This window comes from Triturus cristatus, chromosome 2_1 (assembly GCF_964204655.1).
Source record: "Triturus cristatus chromosome 2_1, aTriCri1.1, whole genome shotgun sequence".
NCBI classification, from domain to species: domain Eukaryota; kingdom Metazoa; phylum Chordata; class Amphibia; order Caudata; family Salamandridae; genus Triturus; species Triturus cristatus.
In genome coordinates, this window is record NC_140581.1 from 935,089,597 (window position 1) to 935,113,341 (window position 23,745).

The following is a 23,745-nucleotide window of genomic DNA, read 5'->3' on the forward strand; positions in this document are numbered from 1 at the left end:
CATAATCAAGATGTACAATCCTGTATAGTCCTGCACCTTGCTGCCAGTTAACCAACCTTCCAAAGCCTTAGTGGCACAATCCACAAAATCAGACCAGTCCTGTGTCTGTGTCTTCTGGGTGTCTCTGAACAACAACCTACATTGCTCAGTGGTTAAGCCAAACCCATCTATCAGAGCACTCTTCAGGACTTTGTAATTGTTAGCATCCTCATCACTGACTGTGAGGAGCTTGTCTCTACCTTTGTCAGAAAAGGAGAGCCACAAGATAGCTGCCCACTGACTCTGGGGTACCTGCTGTACTTTGCAGGCCCTCTCCAAAGCAGTCATCCACTTGTGGATGTCATCCCCATTCTGATATGGGGGGACTATCTTGCTTAGGTTTCTATGGTCATAAGACCAATCCCTATCTCTAGGAATGTTGCTGTCACCAGTGGGTTCTGACCCACACAATTCTTGCTCTCTAGCCAGAGCAAGCTTCTCCTTGGCAAGGGCAAGTTCTTCCCTCTGAATCCTCAGATTAGCTTCCCTCATTCTGGCTTCATGCTCCTTTCTCTCAGGGGAAGTCATTCCCCTGTGAGAGGAAGCATTAGAGATGCTAGAGACATGGGAGTGGATGGATTCCCTTGAAGGGGATCTGCCTCTCCTGCTTCTCTGGTTAAGCCCACTTGGGGGTCTGTATGGGGGGACCCCATGCAACCTCCCATGTAAGCTTAGGTTAGCCTGGCTAAGTCTTCCTACTTGGCCCTGGCTGTCTACCTCTTCATCTGAAGTCCCATCTGACTCATCTGTGGTGGGTAGACCCTTATCTACAGCTATGGCACCATACTTGGCAGCTCTTTCAGCATCATAGGCCTCCAGAAGCTCCACTAGCTGTCTAAGGGTAGGGTTGGAACCCTGTTTTAATCTCCTGGAGGTACACAGTTGTCTCATCTCCTGGAAAGTGAATGCATCATATCTAGAAGGAATCTGTCTAGGATTCTCCTCTCCTGAGGGAGCATCAGTGTGATCTCCATTCAGGGACATGATTCTAGTGAGGGTGTGGTGTGTGCACCTACCTACACTAGTTGTATCTACTAAACCTCTCTAGTAGTTGTAGTCAGGGTGTGTTACTCCCTTCAACCTACAACCACTAAGTCCAGTAGGACTTAAGTATTATAATCTATGTTATATGTACCTAAACAATATCTGTGTGATCTTTCAATTTAGTATCTCAAGATTACAATGGTATTACAACAGCAAGCTCACATCCCAACCGCTGCTCACCAATGTGAGAAGTTGGCCTGATGTATGATGTCACTAGTTCTAGTGTACACCTTATATCAGTCCAAATACCCTTATGGTGATTGGTTGTAAAGTCAACCTTATAGACCAGCTATCCTAGTGGTAGCATGGACAAGAGCAGTCTTAGGCTAAACTCTGAATGGCATGTGAAGCCAGCTGTGATACCATATATAATCCCTTGAATACCAAATGAAAGGACACCACAACAGATATATATATAAAATAAAGTGTATTTATTCTAGTCAAACCCTCAGCACTCTTTATGAGATTAGAGGTAAGTACAACACAGTCTTATTTAAGCATACATTAAGTCACACAGGTAAGTAATACAGTTAGGCCCTAGGGGCCACGCAAACCATATACTAAGTAAGTGGTATAAGGACCACTGTCACGGAAATAGGATAGGCCTAGGCCTAGGGAATCGCTGGGGCTACACTATACTACCAAAGGTTAGGAAGTGGGAGGCCCACGGGATTCAGGTGCAGAGTGGAAACACTCACGCGTAATGCGTAAAAGTCGATAGAAATAGTAGTTGTTAGAAATTAACAGTTTAAGGACACTTCTAAAGCAGCTAGAGAGTCGAGACTCGGAAACTAGACCCTAGGATAGTCACTACCCTGGTGAGCACCGAAGTACCCAAGTTACCTAGCCCACAGGCTGCGGGTGCATAGGTGTGAACTTGCGTCGGGTTTCGTCGTGGACTCCTATGGATGCCTGAAGGAAAGATGCTGACAGGCAGTCAGTGAAGAGTGTCCGGTGGATCCCAAGGCTGGGATCAAGAAGAGAGGAGACCTGCAAGCAGAAGGGACAGAGTCAAGGTCACTAGCCAGTGACCACGTGGAACCAGGAAGAACCAGGCGATGTCGTGAAGATTGCAGGTGAAGGTGAAGCTTGTCGTTGCAGCCACGAGGACCAGGGAACGTCGAGGACGACCAGGACCAGGAGGCGAGCTGTCCCATGAAGGCTCTTGCTGTCGGCGGCGTCGAAGTTGGACTAGGACTCACCAAGCCTTGGCAAGCGGAACCCACGAAGAACGGAGGACTTGCTTCTGGTGCAGACCAGGAAGGTCTGGGGTGCTTCTCTTTAACAAAGAAGCAGGAGCCAGTCTGGAGGAGCCAAACCAGCGCTGAAGATTACGGGTTGCGTCGTCACGAAGGCCACTAGCCAGCGGGCAAGCAACCGGACAGACGCGGCAAGCAGGAAAATGCAGAAGGGCCCCACGCAGGACTCGTAGAGTGTGGGGGGCTGGTCTTCGGTGCAGATGGTGCTTGGGGGTGGGGCTTCTCAATCCCCGGTGCACAACTTCGAGGGTGCCTCAGAAGCTGCGCTTGAAGATACTAGCCACTTTTCCCAGGTAGCCGGTCCCACGTCTCTCGTCGCCTCCACGGATCTCAGCTCTGCTGTGGATGTGAATCAGGGTCGAAGAAGTCTGGAAGTCAAGGCTCTGGTCGGGCTCTGCAGTCGGTCCCTCGTAGAACTTTAGCAAAGCAAAGGGTAGTCTCTTGATGGTGCCTGTTTGCACAGGGTAGCCACTCCTTGGCCACAAGGGAGATTCTTCAGTCTTCTTCTTTCGTCGAATGTCGAAGGTCCAGAGTTTCTGTTCAAGTTGCAGGTTCAGGATAATCTAAAGTCTTGAGGCCCAACTCCCACTCTTATACTAATCTGGGGGGCTGGGATACCTGCTAGGTCACGCCTTATGGGTGGGACCTGGGAGGGGGGTGGTTACACCCCCTTCCCTTTGTCCAGTTTCGCGCCAGGACTGGGGCTGGTGTGCCCCAGCACCGGTTTGAACTGGACTATGCATGGGACACCTTGTGTGCCCCAGGCATGTCTCATTCCTTTCAGCCCTCCCTGCCCCAATACACTAAAGTCTGTCTGGGGAGGTGCTAGCACCTCCCCAAGCAGGAAACCTATTGTCCAAGCCTCCCTTGCCGGGATCACTCCCAGCAGAAGGAGGTCAGACTTGTGTCTGTGGCAGCAGCATCCATTTTGTGATGCTGAGGCTTTGGTTAGAGTTAAACAGCAAAGTAGGATTTTAACATGTCTCTCCCTCTAGAAGGGAGGAATAATATCCTCATCACCAGAAATGGAATGGGGGTATTATTCCAAAGTGTTAGACACCTTACACGACATGTTTTGATAAAGCCAAACCATAGTTACCATAACCGTCTAAGATTATAAGGCACTTTAAGAGTATATGGTAGGCTATATCATAGAACAGCTATAAGGACATGATTCCGAAAGCTGCAGACAGGCTCAGCTCATGCTAGAGCACCATCTCACATGTTACCAAGCACTCTGCCTCCAGGATTGTTAAGGCCTGCCATAGGAGTGACTGATAGGTACACATGTGTCTATATATAAGGGTAGATATAGGCATACTATATCTAAGCAAGGGGTGATTACACAACCTTGCCCCAGCTGAGTGATCAGCCAGTTGTGTCGGATTGGAAGGCCAGACCAGGGGTGGCATAATACATGCTGCAGCCCCTGGGAGGCCTAGGGTACACCTATGCCCTGGGTACCTAGGGTACACTGTACAGGGTCCAATAAGGTGATCCTTACCAATTGAGAATGTACCTAGGGTACATGGAGTCCATTTTAAAGAGAGAGCAGACAGCCTGAGACCCTGAATGGCAGGATCTCAGGCCAACTAAGTCGAAAAACCAGCTAGACACTAGGCAAAAAGTTGGGGGTAACCATAGTCAGATATCCACCTTCCTACACCTCCAACCACTTTTTTCCCAACTCTGGAAGAAGGTTAACGTCTGCCATTGTCAGGAGTAAATTTCCAACATTTCTCAGTATGGGAAAAGATTAGAGAAGAGTTGTTGAAAACCCTTAAAACATGCAAGTTAGTAGGTTTGCACAGACTCAAAAGGACATTCTAACCCTGGAACTATTGCTTACCACTACCTTCAGCCCCCAGTATGTAGATATGCGAAAACGTGGCAACATAAGGGGATTGCAAGTATTCAAACACTACTATGGTATGAGCCCTGGCATAATTAGAGAGGCAATATCAGAGCTCTTATATAATGAGATTGCTGCCATCATTTGTCATTGCACTACATGGCATCTAAGGGGCAAGTGGATTTTGTTACAGAACAAGTAGATTTATGAAGCAACCTGCCCCATGGGCAAGTAAATATTTTATTAAATTTCACACCCCTGGGTACGGATAAGGGATGCCCGCAAAGTTATTTCACTGGAACTCAAAATAAGTCAAACATGACAGTTTATCTACATTTTACCTTCGGAGACGATGGTCTCTGTCAACATGCAGTAGTTTAAGACATCTGGTTTGACAAAGAATGGAACAAAAAACTCAAGGAAGGGAAGGGAAGAATTAAACAAAACAGTTAGGTGATTATTCTGTTTACTAGAGGCAGGGTATCTGTCAATCTAGACTAAAACACAGTGGAAACACATTTAATATGTAAGGCAGATGATATATGAAGAAAAGTTATATGGAATGAGGATGCATTGTAATTACATCAACTGACAAAAAGGCAATCAAGTACAAGAAGTTAGTCTGTGCTTTCTTGTTATATAATTCACAAGCTTCACAGGGTGTTTTTCTTATTGTCTGAAAGAAAAGTATATTTTTACACCCATACATTGACTGGTTTACACTCTTTTTTGTAGGAGAGGGGTGGAGGGGGTTTCTAGTTTGGAAAAAGTTGGTCTCCACTGCACGCAACTTAACATTAGTTGTGTCCAACCTTCACCTGTCAGACTTGGATCTAATGAAGCAACTGGAACTATGATATCTTGTTTTTTTCTAGCAACCATATCTGGGATTCACAATGTGTAACTCATACAGTAGAATGTTTACTCAAGATTCAGCATTGTTGCAACCCCCAAACAAACCACACAAGAGCAAAGCAGGCGATGTATCTTTTTAAATCTTGCATTACTACAGCTGGAAGAAAAAAAGAGTGGGAGTTGTAAAATGACCTAAGAAATAGGTCTACTTGGCACTCAGCAGCAACATGGCTGTACACTGCATGGCTTACTTTAGATGCAGCATGATCCTCCATAAGAGCTTTCCTTGATCATCATTTGTACCTTATAGTCTGGTGTTAACCATCAGCAGATGAACAATAGGGGTGACTCCTTTAACAATCTACCAGTCTGCCTCTGTTTAATATTTACTACCTATTTTTAAAAGATACAATTCTAGCTGTGAGAGAATGCTGCCTCTTGGCTTTACTTCCGTGAACTGACATTCTCTTCATCAGAAACAACCTCAGAGGCCATGTACTTCATATACAAAGCTGTGACTTGCCTGTCGCGGAGGTCGAGTAATCACATTCTGGAAATCTGGCCAGGAATCCACCAGCAATTCCAAGTTGAATGGGTTCCCACGGTTGATGTGGAATAGTGTACCGTAAACCTGTGAAAGAAAACGTGAAAAGATAGAGCAGTACTGTAAAAGAGGAAGCTATAACAATTAACAAGCATTGAAAATGCAATAGGTCTCGCCTTTAATTAAGTTAAAGCCATTTGCTTTGCTAATGGTATTGTATAGCAAAGCAAATGGCTTTAATTTAACTGAAGATACTGCAATTTACCGCTTTATGTGCCTCCCCTCCGCCGGCATTATGAAACAATACATTGCCTTTACGCCGGCATGTTTGTGTCAGCAGTGTGCGCGGTGACGTTGCGGCCGTGAAAGTGTTTGACAACCTGCAAGCTTGCCATAAATTACGTGACAACTGTGTGGAAGTCATGATGAGGCAAATGAAAGAGAGGCCGGCCCGCCCCGCTCTTAATGTGGCACCCGCAGCTTCAGCACTCATCCCTACAAAACAGGGCGCTATTTAGCAATGTGGGCGCTGTAAATTTTTGCCTGTCAACAGCATTGATTTTTACCTTTTTAAGTTGGTGTTTCAATCACTTTGGAGCAGAAATACTGTATCGTTGCTAGTCAGTCAGATATTTACAGCTCTTGTGTTTTACATCCCTTTGGCAGCTGGGTTGCAGCTTTCAGGGTGTCACAACAAGACACAAGGCCATAACCCAGAAGACCATAGAAACACAAAAAAATGTCCCTTATCCAGTCCGGACGTCCTGTCTACCCTATTTAGAGTGTATATACTTGCATACACCGGAAAGGCCACCAATTTTTGGCTGATGTCCCACATATGCCAGACTTGAAATCTCGGATGAAGTTGCACTTGAGAGCTGCTTCTGCCCCCCTGCCTGGAACATGGGGTATCCAAACCAAGGACATGAGCAAATAATTGGGTGGTCAATTTGGAGGAGCAGAGATGGGCAGTGGTCGGACTGGCCTCAAGGACAATCAGGCAGTTACCAAGCAGCTGGTCCGGCAGGTTATGGCCTGCTGGGCCGGTTTAGCCATTGGTTTCCCTGATATTAAGAAAACAACTCCAGCAGCAAGCTCGGATCGGTGCAGTATTACATTCCTCGCAAAACACCTATACAGCGTGTCCTTATGAATTAAAAACGGGTACAATTTGCAAACATGGCCCGCATCTGTAGCTTTCTGATTCACTAATGGGGGTCACTTTTGGTACCTGTGCATATTTCCTGTACCCGTCAGACCCTGGTGGCTAATTTGGTTCATGTTTATTTATTTACCATAATGACCAGCAAACATTCAATGGCTGCTCCAGAGCGTGGGGAAGGGAGGGGGTGATGGGAAAACGGTGACGAAATCCACCGAATAGTTGGGTGAGCCGAAACCGAGTCGCGGCACGTTCTAACCCGACTTGGCGAAGAGGACGATTGAAAGTTAAATGGAAAGAAAGCCCTAGGGAATACACTGTGAATGCAAGCGGAGTTTGCGTCTGATTGGCGGCTTGTCGAGGGCCTCGGTAGAGCTGTAATGTATTATGGGTTGTGGTCCTTGTACAAATGTTTTCTTGTTTTAGGAGCGGGATAGACTTGTTCGGTGTCTTAAATGGGTCTTCTAATTACAGAATTTTCAGCAAGACTCCTCTTAGTCTCAATATCCCGAACCTGCATTCTGTAAGAACCCTACATTTATAAGTATTCTTGGACCTGATGCTCGTGCTGCAAGAATGCTACTTTGTCCTGCTTCAAGACAGCCACATATTTCAGAAGTTAACTTCCTTAGCAGAGATGGGAGAACTAGAACAGGGGCTTTGGGAAACATGTAAAGAACATAGATAGAGGGGAACATAGGGCCAAAGCAGGACACTGCCCAGAGCTAAAGAAAAGATTAAATACCCTCACCAAGACAATGATGTTATTTACAGGATCTGATCACTCTACCAATGAGCGGTGGCTGCGCGCGCCACAGCACTGATGCCGGGCCCTTCAGCCTGTCTGGGAAAGCACGCCGCCATGCACGCGTAGGGACAAACAAATGCGCGCCCGTGTGCACAAAGATGGCGTCGGGCTGTCCACATGTGCGTGCATTTTTTTGTCCGTACGCATGTATGTTTAGCTTTGCAGATGGCGAGAGCAGCCATCTTTCTCCATTTGGACGCGCGTGCATTCAGCTTTGGCTGAATCGATTCCAAAAGGTGCTCTCCATGGCAAGAGCAACGCATGAGCTGCTTTCACCAGGCGAGACCTAAAAAGGAGAGTGTATATTTCCATGTAAACATAACATACATTTCCAGTCATTCCCTCTATTTAACTACACAATCAATTCTGCTGTCTCTGAAGAAAGATCTCACTAAATGATCTCACTAGCATTCTTATCATTTGAACCACAAACATCAGAATGCAATTGTTTGACCTATCATCCATGGGGTGGTCTTCCCCCAAACATTTTGCCTGCTTACTTTCACTTTTTTCTGTATCTTTTTGTTGGCCTTAGAACCCTGAGTACTTTGCCACAGCGGACCAAATGTTAAAAGCATGTGTGCCTCTCCCTTAAACATGGTGACATTGGTGTATATTCAATTGGCAAATATACTAATTTACTTCTAAGTCCCTAGTAAAGTGGTATAATATATACCCAGGGCCTGTAATCTAAATGCTAGTAGTGTGCCTGCTGCACTAATTGTGCCACCCACACAAGTAGCCTTTCAAACCTCATTTACAAAACAAGGCTCAGGCAACTGAATTCACACTTATCACTCCTAATGGACTATTTTAGTACAAATAAGGGTGGTGCACAGATCTGGAAGGTTAGCCCCTTCAACTTCCAAACATGAGGCAAAGCTCCATTAATTAATTACAAAAGAATGATCATCACTCACTATTAGTTATGTAAGGTATATATGTACCACAGAAGTTTTAAATTAAATTGTGATTTTATTAAAAGAGATTGCTTTATTCACAATCTTCTTGTTCTTTTCAAATAAAACTTTTCTTCCTTAAATCTCAATGTAGCCAACACGGTTCGTACCTTAACAGACTTCTTTTGGGCTTTGGAATATATTGGCATTTATGTTGGCTACAGATATTGGTAGACCTCCAACGTCACAGTGTGATAACAAATGTAAACATTTCAAGGTTTCAGAGCTATCTTTAAAAAATGCTTAGTACTAGTATGGTATCTTGTCTTCGTGTTCGTCAATCCCACGACCCATTATATTGTGCTTTTTTCTGCATATTATATCCAAACCTGTGTTGGCATTGAAACCTGTGAGTATGTTATCCCACAAGCGGCATAATGTGGAAGAACCAGAATTTAAAAAAAGTTCCCTTTTAAGAAAAACTTCAATGGAGTCTGAGTATTATGTAATTTAAACCTTCTGTGATACATATATACCTTACATGACTTATGGTGGGTACTGATCATTCTTTTGTAATTAAGCCTTCCAAATCTGTCTTGTGCCTGCCATTGCAAGGCCTGTGTGTGCAGATTACTTGGCATTCAAAACCACTTGCCAAGCCTTAAACTGCCCTTTTATTACACATACGTCACCCCCTAAGGTAGGCCCTAGGTAGCCCTAAGGGCAGAGTGCTGTGTAACTAAAAGGTAGGGCATGTACTCTTAAGTTTAACATGCCCTGGTAGTGACAAATAGCTAAATTCTTTTTTCACCACTGTGAGGCCTACTTCTTTAATAGGCTAGCACTGGGAATTTCCTAAAACACTTTTAAGCTGTAATTCCTGGTTAGAAAGGAATAGCTACATCATGTTTCAGATCTTTGGAATGGTAATGCTAAATCCTTTTTACTGGTAAAGTAAAGAGGATTATCGTTACCATAGAGACTACTTTAGAAATGCCACTTTTAGAAAGTGGACATTTCTATGCTCTTACTGCTCTGTGTGCCTTGCAGCCTGTGTCCAATACACATCTGGTATAGGTGACATCTACACTTTGTGCATTCCCTCTAGACAGCCACAAACACAGGAAGGGTGGGTGTGACATAGAACTCATCGGCATTCATCTATATTCTGATAGCTCTTCCTGGGCAAGAACAAGAAGGGGGAGCTGACTCACCTGAATAGGCAGTGTCTTGTGTCCCACGCAAAGGGCGGATTACTTCCCCCCCCCCCCCACACACACACACACATAGCCTGGAAGACACAACTGGGATGAAAGAGGATCTGTGAACTTCAAGGGCTTGCTTTAAAGTCACCCACATTTCAAAGGCACAGTTGTGTATAAGTACTGGGGCTCTGACCCGGCAAAGACAGTACACTACTGGACCTGTGAAGAACTCGGCCAAGAATAAAGACTACTGTTCTACAACAATTGCCACTTTGCCTGACTGCTGGTCTGAAAGAACTGCATCCTGCTTTGCTGAGCAGCCCTGCTGCCTGCTGATCTCTGTGCTGCTGAGGACAAGGACTGGACCAATCTCACTTGAACCTATAGTGACTCCAAAGGCTTGCTCCCTGTTTCTGAAGTCATAGGGCCATCAAAGATTTCCTACAACCTTGCTGCTGGACACAGACATCCTACCCTGCCTTAGGTGCTAAATCCAGACCTGGACCTTAGAAGTAGCTTCTACAGCTATTCTGTTTCAAAATCAACGCAGTGCCAACTTTGCATTGATCGGAACTGACACAGTCCCTTCAACGCCGAAGCAGTGCCAATCTGAAGACATCTCTGCACAGCTCCACGACGACGCCGGACCCGACTGCGAGGTTTGACGAAGACGCACTATCTGCATCGTGATGGCGTTCAACGCCCAAGCCTTCTCTGACTACGTGACTCTTAATCAAGGCATTGCCTGCATCCATGAGATTGACGACTACGCATTACCTCCCTGCTCTTTGCATTGAGTCTTCGACATTGGTGCTTGCTCAATCCAAGGTACTCTGTCAGCTGGACCTGCGCGAGTACTGTAGCTGTACTGAACTTTGGAGTTGTCCCGGTCTAGCGCGACCTCAAGTATCCCCTTAATGCTATTGACTTCTAAGCACTAGTCATAACTCCGGTTCTACTTATTGGATTTTTGTCCTTTTAGTCTTGTTTTACTCATAACAATATCATCTATTCTTTTGAACCCTGTGTGGAGTATTTTTGTGGTGTTTTCATTGTGGTACTGAGTGAGTGTGTTGCACAAATACTTTACACATTGCCTCTTTAGATGAGCCTGGCTGCTCTGTGCCAAGCTACCAGAGGGTGACCGCAGTTTATCTTTTATTGTTTATTTAGCTGACTCTGACAACCAGAAATCCCATTTCTAACAGCAATGGTTTGTCTAAGGACAACCCAAAATCGAAGCTATTATCTTCAATGTCAAAAAGTGCAAAAGTTTTTAGGTCATCTGCACTCCAAAAAGGCACTTTTTGCCATTACTAAGCATGTGTGATGTGATGCTAGTTGGGAGTGTGTGGAAAAGTGCCCCTTTTTGCCATGTCCCCACCATTTTTTTTTTAACAGATGCTGCTTTTTTTTGTGCGTTGGGACTCGGGCGTCTAAAATATGGTGACATTGGCTAACTCCCGAAAGCCATTTTTAATTTTCCTATAAAGACGTAGCATATCTCTACCACATAGCGGGTTAAAGAAGGTAAGTAACTTGTTCATCTGATAGAGACTTCTAGCCACAGATTCCTTACCTTAGAATACATACCTAAGCAATACCTCCCTGGAGGTGGCTCTGCAAAACGATTTCATACCAAAAAGTCCTGCAGGACCGAACAGGCAAACTGTCCATCCCAATGGACATGACTGTCCAGTCAGTAGTATTTTATGAACGTGTGCAGAGAGGTCCACATTGCTGCCTTGCGGACGTCCAGGACCGGTACCCTCGGGGGGTTGCTTCTTGGCTGATGCGTAGCAGGTTTTAATGCAGAGCATGATCCATCGGGAGATGGTCCGCCTTTGCACAGCTTTTCCCTTCTTCGCTCCGATATACCCCACAAACAGTTGGTCGTCCATCCGGAACTCTCCCTCTTGCGGTCAAAGTATAAAAACAACACTCTTTTTGGGTCTAGTTGGTAAAATCACTCATCTTTATTAGATGGATGTGGTGGAGTGTAAAAAGTATGCACTGTGATGGACTGACCTTCGTCAAAGGGAGTGACAACTTTCAGCAGAAAGGAAACTCTACTTCGTAGAAACAGCTAGTTTGGGAAGATGTTTAAGTATGGAGGCTTGGATTACAAAGTCTAAAGCTTACTGAGCCTCCTGGCAAATGGTATTGCCACCAGGAAGGCAGTCTCGATGGTAAGGAGCCTGAGAGGAGAGTTGTGCAAAGGTTCAATGGAAGCGCACATCAGGGACGTGAGGACTAGATTAAGGTCTCACTCAGGCATGATGAAGGGAGAAGAAGGAAACAAATGTTGCATACCTTTCAAGAACCTATGTATAATAAGAGATTTGAACAGGGATGGCTGGTCAGGCAACCGTAGACAGGCTAATATAGCAGAAAGGTTGCCCTTTAAGGTGCACAGAACAGAGTCCATCTGGGCAATTGAAAGAATAAAGAGAAGAACCTGAGAAAGGGGAGCAGAAAGGGGGTCAACCTGTTTTTTTGCACATCATGCCTCCCATTGGGTGCCCATGATGGAAAAAGGGCAAACTATAAGGGTTTGGAGGCAGCGGCTGCTGGGGGTAGTGGACTGGCCTGACTTCTGGCTGCTTGACCCACAAGGTCTGTGGGTACCGCGTCCTCTGCCCCACAAAGGCTGGAAATCTTGTGCACTGCTGTGTACAGATGTGGCTGGAAGCCCCTTTCCTTGACCATGAAACGAGGAAAAGGCACATGGGGGTGGAGAGCGGCCATGAAAAGGACAAGGACCAGGCCGTAGCCCTACTGTCCTTTAAGCACTCCAGCGCTGAAGCCACCTGGTCTTCGAAGAGATGGGAGCCATCAAAGGGCATGTCCTTAAGCAATGCTTGACATCCCTGAAAAGATAGTTGTCCTCAGCAAAGTGTGGTGCGCACCTGCGCAACCAAATTTAATGGGAATAACGGCCCAAAAGGCACACAGTGATCAAAGACCGCAGTGCCAGGCTGGTGGAAGAAAACATCTTCCCTAAGGTGTCCAGCCTCTTGGATTCCTATCCAGGGGAGATTAGAGAGGGGAGGGACGCGCACCAGGATTTATGTGGGAGGTAGAAGCTTGGACCATGAAGCTCTCTGGGGGGGCTGGGGGGGGGGTGTTGTGTGAAGAATTTGAGGTCCCCTGGGCTGCAGCAGTAGCGACAGGCAATCATTCGGTTCACAAAAGCCCCTGTGCTGAGCTCTCACCTGGTCTCAAGCAGGATGTCAGTAGGGGCTTCATTGAATGGGAGAAGCAGTTCTGAGGGGGTCTCTCGCGGCTGAAGGACCTGCGTCAAGACGTTAGTCTTGCCTGACATCGATGGCAGGCTAAGGTCCAGGACCTCTGCCACCCTTCTCACCACCATTCCAAAAGACGCTCCCTCCTCCGTAGCCACGGTAGTGGGAGACAGCATGCCATTATCTGGAGAAGTGTCCAGACCACTGGCCTCCGCCAAGTCCTCACACCAGTACACTTGTGGATCTATGGGCTGGTATTTCTCAAGGTCCAGGGTCCCCTCCCAATCCTCCCCAAGTCCTAGCCCATAGGAATAGGGCTCAGGCTACGGTCTTGGAAGCACCGCTCTAGTTAGAGCCTGAAATGGCATCTGACAACGCCCCCTACAGCTCTGTGTTGGGGATCAGAGTGGGGCCGGCGTGGAACCAGTAAGGGCCCCCTGCAAACCCTCAGGGCCCAAAGGCGCACCGGCGGGGATGGGCCACTCAAATATGAGGCAGATGACCTTATAAAACTCGTGGAGTTGAGCGGGGTCACTCTGACTCATCGAAACTCAGGGAAGCACACAGCCAACCCAGGTGTTATCTCAACTGCGGAGCCAGGCTTAGAATGACAACGCTCCCTAGTCTCATTGGCCAACTGACGAAGAGAAGTCGCTTTGACGTCTTACATTTTTCTTTCTCCTTTTTGTGGGACATACCCGAGTGGCCCAACGACTTGGAATGCAACGAAGATCTTGGACTCCGTGACCAATCCCAGGACCTTCCTCTCGACCAGGATCGAGACTGTTGCAGCATCACTTGTCGGTCGGTAAGGAGTTTGAGGGACCGCTCCTCCAAGGCCTTTGGGTGCATGGCGCGGCAATCAGTGAAGGTCTTCACGTCGTGGTCGCCCTCCAGGCACCAGAGGCAAACAAGATACAGGTCAAATACTGCAGAGGCTAATCCAATAGCATGCGTACAAATTGATAAGCACCCTCAGGTGTAATGAACAAGGTCAAGTGTTTTGAATCCAAATGTAAATTCACCTGATGGTAGGCACTTGATAAGTCCAGCACTGAAAACACTTAGCATTTCTCACAGTCATTAGCATCTCATTAATGCGCAGTAAACAAAGTCATCATCCGTGATGTTATCATTCAAATCTCTAAGATCCACACACATGCACAACTTTCCATTTGTTTTTTTAGCCAGAACGACAGGACTAAGCCATTCAGAGGCCTCAATGGGTTCTATAACCCTCAATTCACACAATCGGTCTAACTTGTCCTTCAGTTGACTTCCTAACACTAAAGGAACATTACATACGTTGTGAACCTTGCAGGCAGCTCCCTTTTTAAAAGTTACGCAATGTTCAAATTTTTTCAAACATACTAACTTTTGCGCACATAACGCCGGAAATCAAGCACTCCATTTACTCACTTCATTAGACTCTGTGAGTAACACTTGATCAGGATGGTTAGGATCTAATACAATTACCAATGATCGTTGCTCCTTCCAACCCAGTAATGCTTTTCCCTTTTCTGTAATTTACACTTTACCAAATGCCTGTCTGTTCTTGTATTCTAACTTGGCTTCAAAATAACTTAACACTGGTAATTTATTACCACAGTAATCCTCAGATTGCACATCTGTGGGAATTAGGTCACAATCACTCAATCTTTGCCAGATTGACTTATCCACCAAAGTGTGTCGTGAACAATGAGCTACCCACATAACCACTTCTCCACCATTCACCTTATGCGAATATTCAGGTGGACGGTATATCTCACACAAGATAGCCTGTTGATTATTCATTCCAGACACTCCCAAAACTTCTACGTGATTATCTTTAGACTCTTCATAGTTATCTATCCAACCCTCCTTTTGTTGCCTAATACAGTTCACCCCTCATTTTTTCCCATCTTTGTTCATCGTCTCACAGACACAGGAGAAATATCCTATTTCATTACATTCATTCCATCTAGCCCTAATGGAGGATGCGTATTGGATTCAGTCAAATGTTTTCCACTTCCCCACCTATAACAGTGTTTCTTTCTAACTACACTAGGTACTTCTGTGGAGTTCTTACTTGCAATAGTTTTGTGTTTCTTATGTACAGAATTTAGCAAAACGTTCTTCACCATCCCCATGCTTTGACACAACGAGAAGTATCCTTCAAATGCCGGTCAAAACTGATAGTTTTTCCTAAGGGAGGATCTTTCAACACCAGGAGTTTCTGTTGAGCCTTCATGTTGTTTGTTTTATTAATCATTTGATCTGTGAATATTTCCTCCTGAAGATCCCTGAACTTACAAGAAATTGCTAAAGTTCATAGAACAGCTACATACTACTCAATTGTTTCCTATAGTAACTGTCTCAAGAAAGAAATGTGTGCCTCTCAACAACAATGCTAGTTATGTTCCCAAAATTATCCTCTAAAGCTCTCATTTAACTCAAATACTCATCCTCCTACCCCTCACTGACCTCAGATCCTCCTTCCCCCTCCCCGTCTACCCCGATCGGTATAGGAATTGTCAATGTCTTTAACATTTTCCTACCTTCGACACCTAAACTATGTATAAGCGTTGTATGTTTTCTCTTGGCTGTTAAAAATAAATGTACCCTTTGGAAAGACTCTACTGATAACAATTCACGCCAGGTGTATATCCACATACATACTCACTTTCATCAACACTCCACTCAGAATGTTTAAAGCACTTTTAATCAAACAAATTAATATAATCAAAATTTATTTTTAATGAATATAAAACTGTACAGATATTAGAATCTCTGACAGAAGATTCAGGTTAAAAAGTATAATCATAAAAACACAATTACCCCAATATGGAATAAATCATGTACCTAAAAAGGGGAATACAAAGAGACAATAAATTTGTCATGCAATTGTTAATTTGGACACAACTTAAGCAGCACCAAGCATGGGTATGGAATCCCTTTCTAAAGCTAACTACTGATTGGACCCAATATTTAACATAAAAATAGGCGTCAACGCATTTCGGTAGCACAGTCACAGTACGGCCACCTTCTTCAGGCCACAAAGATTTTTTTCTCCTTAAGGGATGTATCTTATTGGCAACAATCCCACCGGTGCAACCGCACTGCGGTGAGTATATATCCTACCAGTAGGAATAGTGCTTCAGAGAAAGCCTGTCTGTAGATAGTTTGATTTTGTGGCCGTTTGATAAAAAATATTTTATTCTAGGTGGAAAATGTCATCTTCCTCCAATTTCATCATTTCCTCAATCATGAGTTCGAATAGGCTATAACTATTAAGTTTGTAGTATTTGATAAGGCCGGAACATATCTCGGTCCCTTATATAATTAAAAGAAGCCTGCTCTCGATAATGGATGCATCATTATCGAGAGCAGGCACCTGGAGAGGCAGAACCCGTATTCAAAATAGAAACAGAAACATGATCTAGGTGCATAGGTGATCGGAAATTGGAAATCCGCTCCTTTTAATTTTATACGGGACCGAGATATGTTCCTGCCTTATCAAATACTACAAACTTAATAGTGATAGCCTATTCGAACTCCAGAATGAGGAAATGATGAAATTGGAGGAAGATGACATTTTCTACCTAGAATAAAATATTTTTTATCAAACGGCCACAAAATCAAACTCTATCTACAGACAAGCTTTCTCTGAAGCAGTAGAGTCTTTCCAAAGAGTACATTTATTTTTAACAATTAAGTTACTGATAGCTCCATCTCTTTGGAGTTTAGAGCCCCTCTCCTTGGTTTCAAGGTGTTTTCTCTTGGCAACAAGCACATCTCCCCTACCGCCTGCAAATAAGTTTCAAAGGCCTTTCTCCAATCCCCATGCCATTACGGGATTTTCAGGATCTTGTAAAAACGTTGGTGGAGCGGACATTGCTTAAACAGACATTCTGCTGCTATAACTTCCCTAATTTCTGGTAGTGTCAAAGAACAAAACAAACATACACAAATAAAGTAGTCATCGGAATATCAAGAATCCTTGGTCAAGATCTTCCAGTAAGAGCAGATTCTTGACGACCTTCACCACATCTATCTCAAACAAATTACAAGTAGCACACTTGCAGTCCCTTTTCTATTATCAGTATTCCTCAGTCCTCATTCTATTGCTCATACAGCAATCAATGATGACACCACCCCCAGAGAACAACACCCGTAAGATCTTGCAGAGTAAAGATCGGAAATCGGAAAGCGTAGCACGGAGAGTCAGAGGGACAAATCCTTTGCTGGAGCTCAGAGGGTAAGTGCGACTCCTATTTCCTCACAACTAATGCCACAGATCAGTCTTGCGGGCCGTGAGTGGGAAAAAAAGAACACGTGTCTTCAGCCTTCTGCGTCGGACTGGCGCGCTAGCAGTAGTCATGCATGCTCAGCTCTGTCAGGCACTCACCTGAAGTTCCCGCAGGAGTGAGCTGGAGGGTGCGATGCTAGGTCCCAACACCAGGCACAAGCTACCTGACCTATAAGTAGTCAAGGCAACTCTAGCCCCATGGCGAAGAGGAGAATGGATAAAAGAAAGACTGCTTCAGTTCCTAGCGCTTCTCGTAGTCTCTTCTAGTAGTCTGCCAATGGACATTTGCTCTATTTCCACTTTCCTTTTAAAAGCAGGGTGAGACCCTGGTTAGCTCAATGTGGGAACAGTGTTCCCCCTCCTTCTGACCTCTACTGATAGGATGTAACTGCTTATTTCCTCTTCCCCATCTGCACTAGTTGTCCTAAAAGTGTTCTGTTGGGAAGTGGGCTGAGGTAACAGAAGTCTCTGTAAGTGGCAAAACTTTGACAAACATGAACAAAGGTGAATTTAGAGTTGTTACTCTGTCTAAGCAATGTATACATAAATGTATCATCCATTCATCAATGGGTCAAGGAACTGAAATGCATACCACAATTCTACTGGACAGCATCTTGAACCTATGAACCAAAAGTTTTTAAAGAAATATAGGTGGTAGTACATTCTACATAGATTCCATCTCTATGGAGTCTTAATCCTTCTGTTGACTCACATGAAGTTAATAATGCTATCAGTAACACTGTAAGTGTTCTGCACTCACAATTGTTTTTCTGCACATAGCATGTAAAAACTAATAATAGTACAATAAACAAACGGCAAACAGTAATTAGTCTAGCAAAGGCATGCATGATAATAACGTGGTACATGGGGTTTCAAAACTGAATCAAGGAACAATTGGTTCAAAGGAAAGAAAGCTACTACTGAAAATGCCGTGGAAATCCGGAAACAGGTAAGTCAGACCGCACAAGCTAGAACGACAATCATGTGCAAATTTGGGTGCGGCTTAATAGCTGCCCGTATCCAGCCACTCCAAACATGTCCACTGAGTATCACAGGACTGCTACAAGATATTGGCGTGTATACAGAAATGACACTGATCTCCTTGCTGTCAGAGGTCTGCAATTGTGTGCGATGGGCCGCTGTAGAAGTCAGGCAAGTGTCTTTACCCTCACTAGGGCTCTGAATCTCCGTACTAATGGCAAGGACGAGACCTCAGGCAGTCCTTCCACCCTGAGCCCCTCCCACAGGTTTAGTAGGATATTTACGATGAAACTGACATAGCAGCATGCCATGCAGGTTCCCATGTGTGGTCCTCTGGTCCGTATCCTTTCTAATCTACTAAATAGAACAGCTTGTTTCACACCCTTTTTGAGTCCAATATTGCTTTAATCTTGAATTCTGATTCATTGTTTGCCAACAAGGTTGATGATTTATTTGGGAGTATTGTTCCAGGGGTGACTGGTTTCAATAGTGACGCATGGAAAACTGGATGTATCCGTAATGTTGGAGGCAGTTCTAACCCCATGCCCTCTGTATGTACACGATATAATTGATAGATGTCCCTGATGTGCGTCACTAATGGCCTTGGCTTCCTCTTTCTTCTGTTCTAATGACACTTGTGTTAGAAAATCCTTGTCTGTGAATATTGCTCCCTGAAAGCGTTTTGTGAGGGGGAGGGGGGTGATATAAGGAGACTCGTTAGGCTGTTCTATTTAATCATGACCTAAATGAGAAAATGGGTCCACCTTACCACGCCCAAGGGAGGGCTGAATTTGTACTACAAAGTCATAATTGTTAAAGAATTGGGTCCAACGTAGCAGACGTGTGGACAATGCCCGAGCAGACTTTACAAACTTTAGGTTTCTGTGATCAGTCTGAATTGTGACAGTATGCTGGCTTTTTAACAAGTAATGCCTCCATTCTTTGAAGGCTTTCATAATGCAAACAAGTCCTTATGACCCACTGCGTAGTTTATTTCAGCTGGATTTAGTCTATGTGCAAAATAGGCAACTAGGAGTACTTCTCCTGTAGCGCTGTCCTTTGTGAAAGTACCTCTCCCACTGCTACTTCTGAAGCATCTGCCTCTACTATGTAAGGTTGTGTAGGGTCAGGATGTTGCCAAATGGGTGCGGGAACAAAACAATTCTTAAGATTTTGAAAGTCTTTTTCTGCCTCTGGATTCCACTGAAACGTAACACCTTTCTGCAACAGTTTAGTGGGAGAACCAATGTGGAGAAATGATCAATGAATCTCCGATAAGGGTTAACGAAACACAAAAAGCTGTGGTCTTCTTTAACAATGTGGGGTGAGTTCTGCTGTTCTATGGCTGTGACCTTCTGGGGGTGCAGTTTGATTTTCCGTGACAATATAACATAGCCTAACAAATTCATCTCACGAACATGAAACACGCATTTCTCCAGTTTGATAAACAGATAATTCTTACACAGTTTCTGGAGAACATTTTTCACATGCTGTTCATGTTCGGCGAGGCTATCTGAGTAGATAAAAATATCATCTATGTAGGCTACCGCACAGGAATCCAGAAAGTCTCTTAATACTTGATTAATTAAGTATTGGAATGCAAGCAAGCCATTGCACAATCCAAAGGGCATGATGAGATGCTCATATAAGCCAAATTTAGATCTGAAGGCAGTTTTCCACTCATCCCCCTCTCAGACGCGCACCAGGCGGTAAGCTCTCTTCAAATCAAGTATTGTAAATATCTTAGCTGTCTTAACATGGTTTAACAGAGTGGTTATCAATGGTAACGGAAACCTGTTTTTAATTGTTACCATGTTCAAAGCCCTGTAGACTATGCACTTCCGAAGCTAACCCCTATTCTCGGGGACAAAGAACAATGACGAGGAGGCAGAAGACAGAGATGACCTGATGAAATCGATTTCAAGCCTTTCATCTAAGAACTGTTTTAGATGAGGATTTTCCTTTTCTGTTAAGGGTGAATCCGACTGCAAGATGCATCGGGGTGTAAATCGATATAACAATGAAGAGGAAGTGTTGTCCCCATTTTTTGTCCCACACATCTTTGAATTCTCTATAACAAGGGAGTAAGACATACGGCGTATCCACACAAGAATCCGTAGCACCTAGAAGGAAGGTCTCCTCCAAGCGAGGTTTCCTACAATGTGTATTATAGTACAGAGTCTAAGGTAAGTGTCCATTTAACCCAATCAATAGAAGGTTTATGGGTCTGAAGCCAAGGTACAACTAAGATGGCTTGAAATTATATGGCTTTTATTATATCAAACCTGACTTTCTCTACATGATTCCACTGTAAGGCTAGGTTCAAATCTCCTGTGGAGTGGGTGACAGAACCCGAGGTTAACTTGCTCCCATTGATGGTTCTTACCACTTCGGGGTTACTCCTAAGAAGACACGGAATTCCATGTTTAGTGGCTTGATAAATATCTAAAAGGTTGCTGCCCCCCCTGAGTCTACCAAAATGCATTTTATCATTGATGTAGATCCCAAGTCTAACTGAGCAGGTACATAGAAATGTTGGTATTCCTGGTCTGAACTAGTCTGTGCCAATGTTTTGGAGACTGAATTGGTGTTGAAGACTGTAAACTAGTGTCCGCCATTTCCGAGTGCTCTCGTTTACCGCTTAATACTTTCTTTTCGGTTTAACTGTGCAACCACAAAGGTCCATTTCTACGAGACATTGCCTTTCTTCTCTACTCAAGGGGCCTTTGATACTACCAATTTGCATGGGCCCTGAGCCATCAGCAGTATCTGCAGTTTCTATCTTCTTTTCTCTAATGACCACCACCTGGGTGTTTAAACGTCCCGGTCAGTCCGCCTTTCAGACAACCGATGATCCATACTGACCACTAGATCAATCAGTTCATCACATGAATGAGGGGATTCGCTACTTGTGTTAGCAAGTCTTTTAATTCGTCCCTCAATCCTCTGTAAAACAGTGAGCTATGCTTGCTCTCTGGCCATTCAGATTCCGCTCTCAGTCTATTAAAGGCTGTGATATAAGTCAATAGATCCTTACAACCTTGAAATTGGTGTAGTTATAAAGTATAAGATCATCTTGTTCAACCAAAGGGGTATACCAGGAAGCTGCAGTTCCGCCTAGGTAGGATAATACAAACACCATCTTTGATTGCTAGTTGGGAAAATATGTGGGTTTATACATAAAGTGTAGTTGGCACTGATTACTAAACGTTGTTACTTTTGCCTGTTCTTCCGTTTATCTTTCTGAAGGAGCTAAGGGTATAGCAGGAGGTGTAATAACATGGATCACTGAGTTACCTGAAGCAGTAGTACCATCCTGAGATAGAGAGTTGTGAAAAAACAAAACTGGTTGGATTAAAATCTTTACCAGTACCCTTAAAGGGGATTCTGTTGCACGCAGTAGTGGCCAGCGAGTTGACAGAGTGGCAGGGTGGGGGGAGGTGGGAAACGGGGACTGGGGTGGGAGATAAATACATTTTAAAAAATAACACTTACTCCCAGAGTGCACTGCGGCCAATCCTGACACCGCTTTCATGCTGCTGAAAAGTCTCATCAGGATTGGCCTGGTAGCCTGTGCCTGCTCTCTCCAACCCTACAATGCAGCTGGGGTTGGAGACAGCTTCACTACGCATGTGGGTTAGGCCATCCTGAGACAGCCGGCCAAACCCACATGTGCATTGAAGGCAGTACCCAACACTCCCCCTCCAGCCTGTCACCACCCTGGCCCCGCCCCTAAGCCAAGAGTTAATTATCATTTTATTTTTTATTTTTATCGGCTGCTGGAAGGTAGGGAAACGCTCTTCCGCCACAGTGGAGAAGCCGCCACTTGTTGCACCTTGCTCTTGTGATTCACTGTGCTAGGGCCTGTGTTTCCTTTTAAAAGTTTCCTATCATGTTGGCTAAATCCGCCACAGTGATATCTCGCGTCCTCATCTCACTCGGGCAGGAAGAATATCGTGAGCTTTTCATTCTGTCAGGCACTAACCTGAAATTCCCGTAGGAGTGAGGTGGAGGTTACAATGCTAGGTCCCAACACCACTACCAAGCACAGGCTACCTGACCTATAAGTAGTCAAGGCAACTCTAGCCCTATGAGGAAGAGGGGAATGAATAAAAGAAGGACTGTTCTGGTTCCTAGCACTTCTCGTGGTCTCTTCTAATAATCTGCCAAGGGCTATTCGCTCTGGTACTACTCTCCTGTAAAAGCAGGGACTGACCCTGGTTAGCTCTATTTGGGAATAGTGTTCCCCCTCCTCCTGACCCCTAGTGATAGGCTGTACCTGCTTATTCCCTATTCCCCGGCTGTACTAGTTATTCTGAAAGTGTTCTGTTGGGAAGTGGGCTGAGGTAACGACAGAAATCTCTGGAAGTGGCAAAACCTTGAGAAACATGAATGAAGGTGAATTAAGAGTTGTCACTCTTTCTAAGCAATGTATACATATATGTATCATCCAGTCATCGATGGGTCAAGGAACAGAAATACATACCACAAGGCTACTGGACAGCATCTTGAACCTATGAACCAAAAGCTTTTAAAGAATTTAATGAGGTTATCCAGAAATATAAAAAATTAATAATCCAAAAGTACATTCTACGTAGATTCCATCTCTATGTAGTCATAATCCTTCTGTTGAATCACATGGAGTTAATATTGCTATAAGTAACACTGTAAGTTATTTGCACTCACAATTGTTACTCTGCACTTAGGATGTGTTATCAAACTAGAGTCTGCATTGGCTCCACTGATGTGTGTCTTATTATATAGACCTCCCCAGAGTATGCCCCTGTTCCCCTACTCTCTGGGCGAACAGATGGCTCACCTTACGATGAACCATGCTAATATATTGCTGATTGGCGATATTAACTACTGGGTCAATGATGCTCTGGGCGGGCCTTGTGCGGAAGAGGTGAATGATCTACTCAGTGGGCTGAATTTTACTCAGTGGGTAACTCTGGCCACGCACAATGAGGGACATATTTTATACCACGTCCAGTCGGTTAACACCACAGTGTCAGCCTTGACAGTCTCTCCGTGCACATGGTCTGATCACCATTTAATACAGTTCACCATCAACAACATAACGAAGATCACTCCATCAGTAGCCAGAGGGACTATAGCCAGGAACGGGAAGTGTCTGGATAAAACTTCCTTCCTGGCTACACTGACCAATGCAGCTCCCGCCATCCAGTCCTCTGTCATAGCTAGTGCGGATAGCCTCACTGCTTGGCTTTCAGCGGCCTGTAACGATAACACCCGCTTAGGAGGGGGAAATCGTTTAGGCGCCATGAAGCCTAGAAATGGTTCTCGGCGGATTTAAATATACAAAACCTAGCTGTCCGCCAAGCAGAAAGGAATTGGAGACGTAGCTATTCCCCGGTTAAGAGAGAGATCCATTTAGTTAAACTTAAAGTTTATAAAAAAGCTATATCTACAGCTAAGACCACATACTTTTCCGCTAAAATCATGAAGTCTAACAAGCGGAAATACATTTTTTCCATCATTAACAAACTTTTGAACACCGATAAAGTCACAGTGAAACACACACCATCTCAAGCGCTGTGTAA

General features: G+C 44.6%; 1 protein-coding gene across 1 annotated transcript in view; it reads right to left on the minus strand.

Annotated features, from left to right (window-relative positions):
* Positions 1-23,745, minus strand: part of LOC146866113 (glycine N-phenylacetyltransferase-like) — a 166,604-nt gene that overhangs the window by 131,025 nt on the left and 11,834 nt on the right. Inside the window, exon 3 of the mRNA XM_085633424.1 lies at positions 5,573-5,680. Coding sequence (XP_085489550.1) covers positions 5,573-5,680 — 108 coding nt within the window. The remainder of the gene's footprint in view (positions 1-5,572; positions 5,681-23,745) is intronic.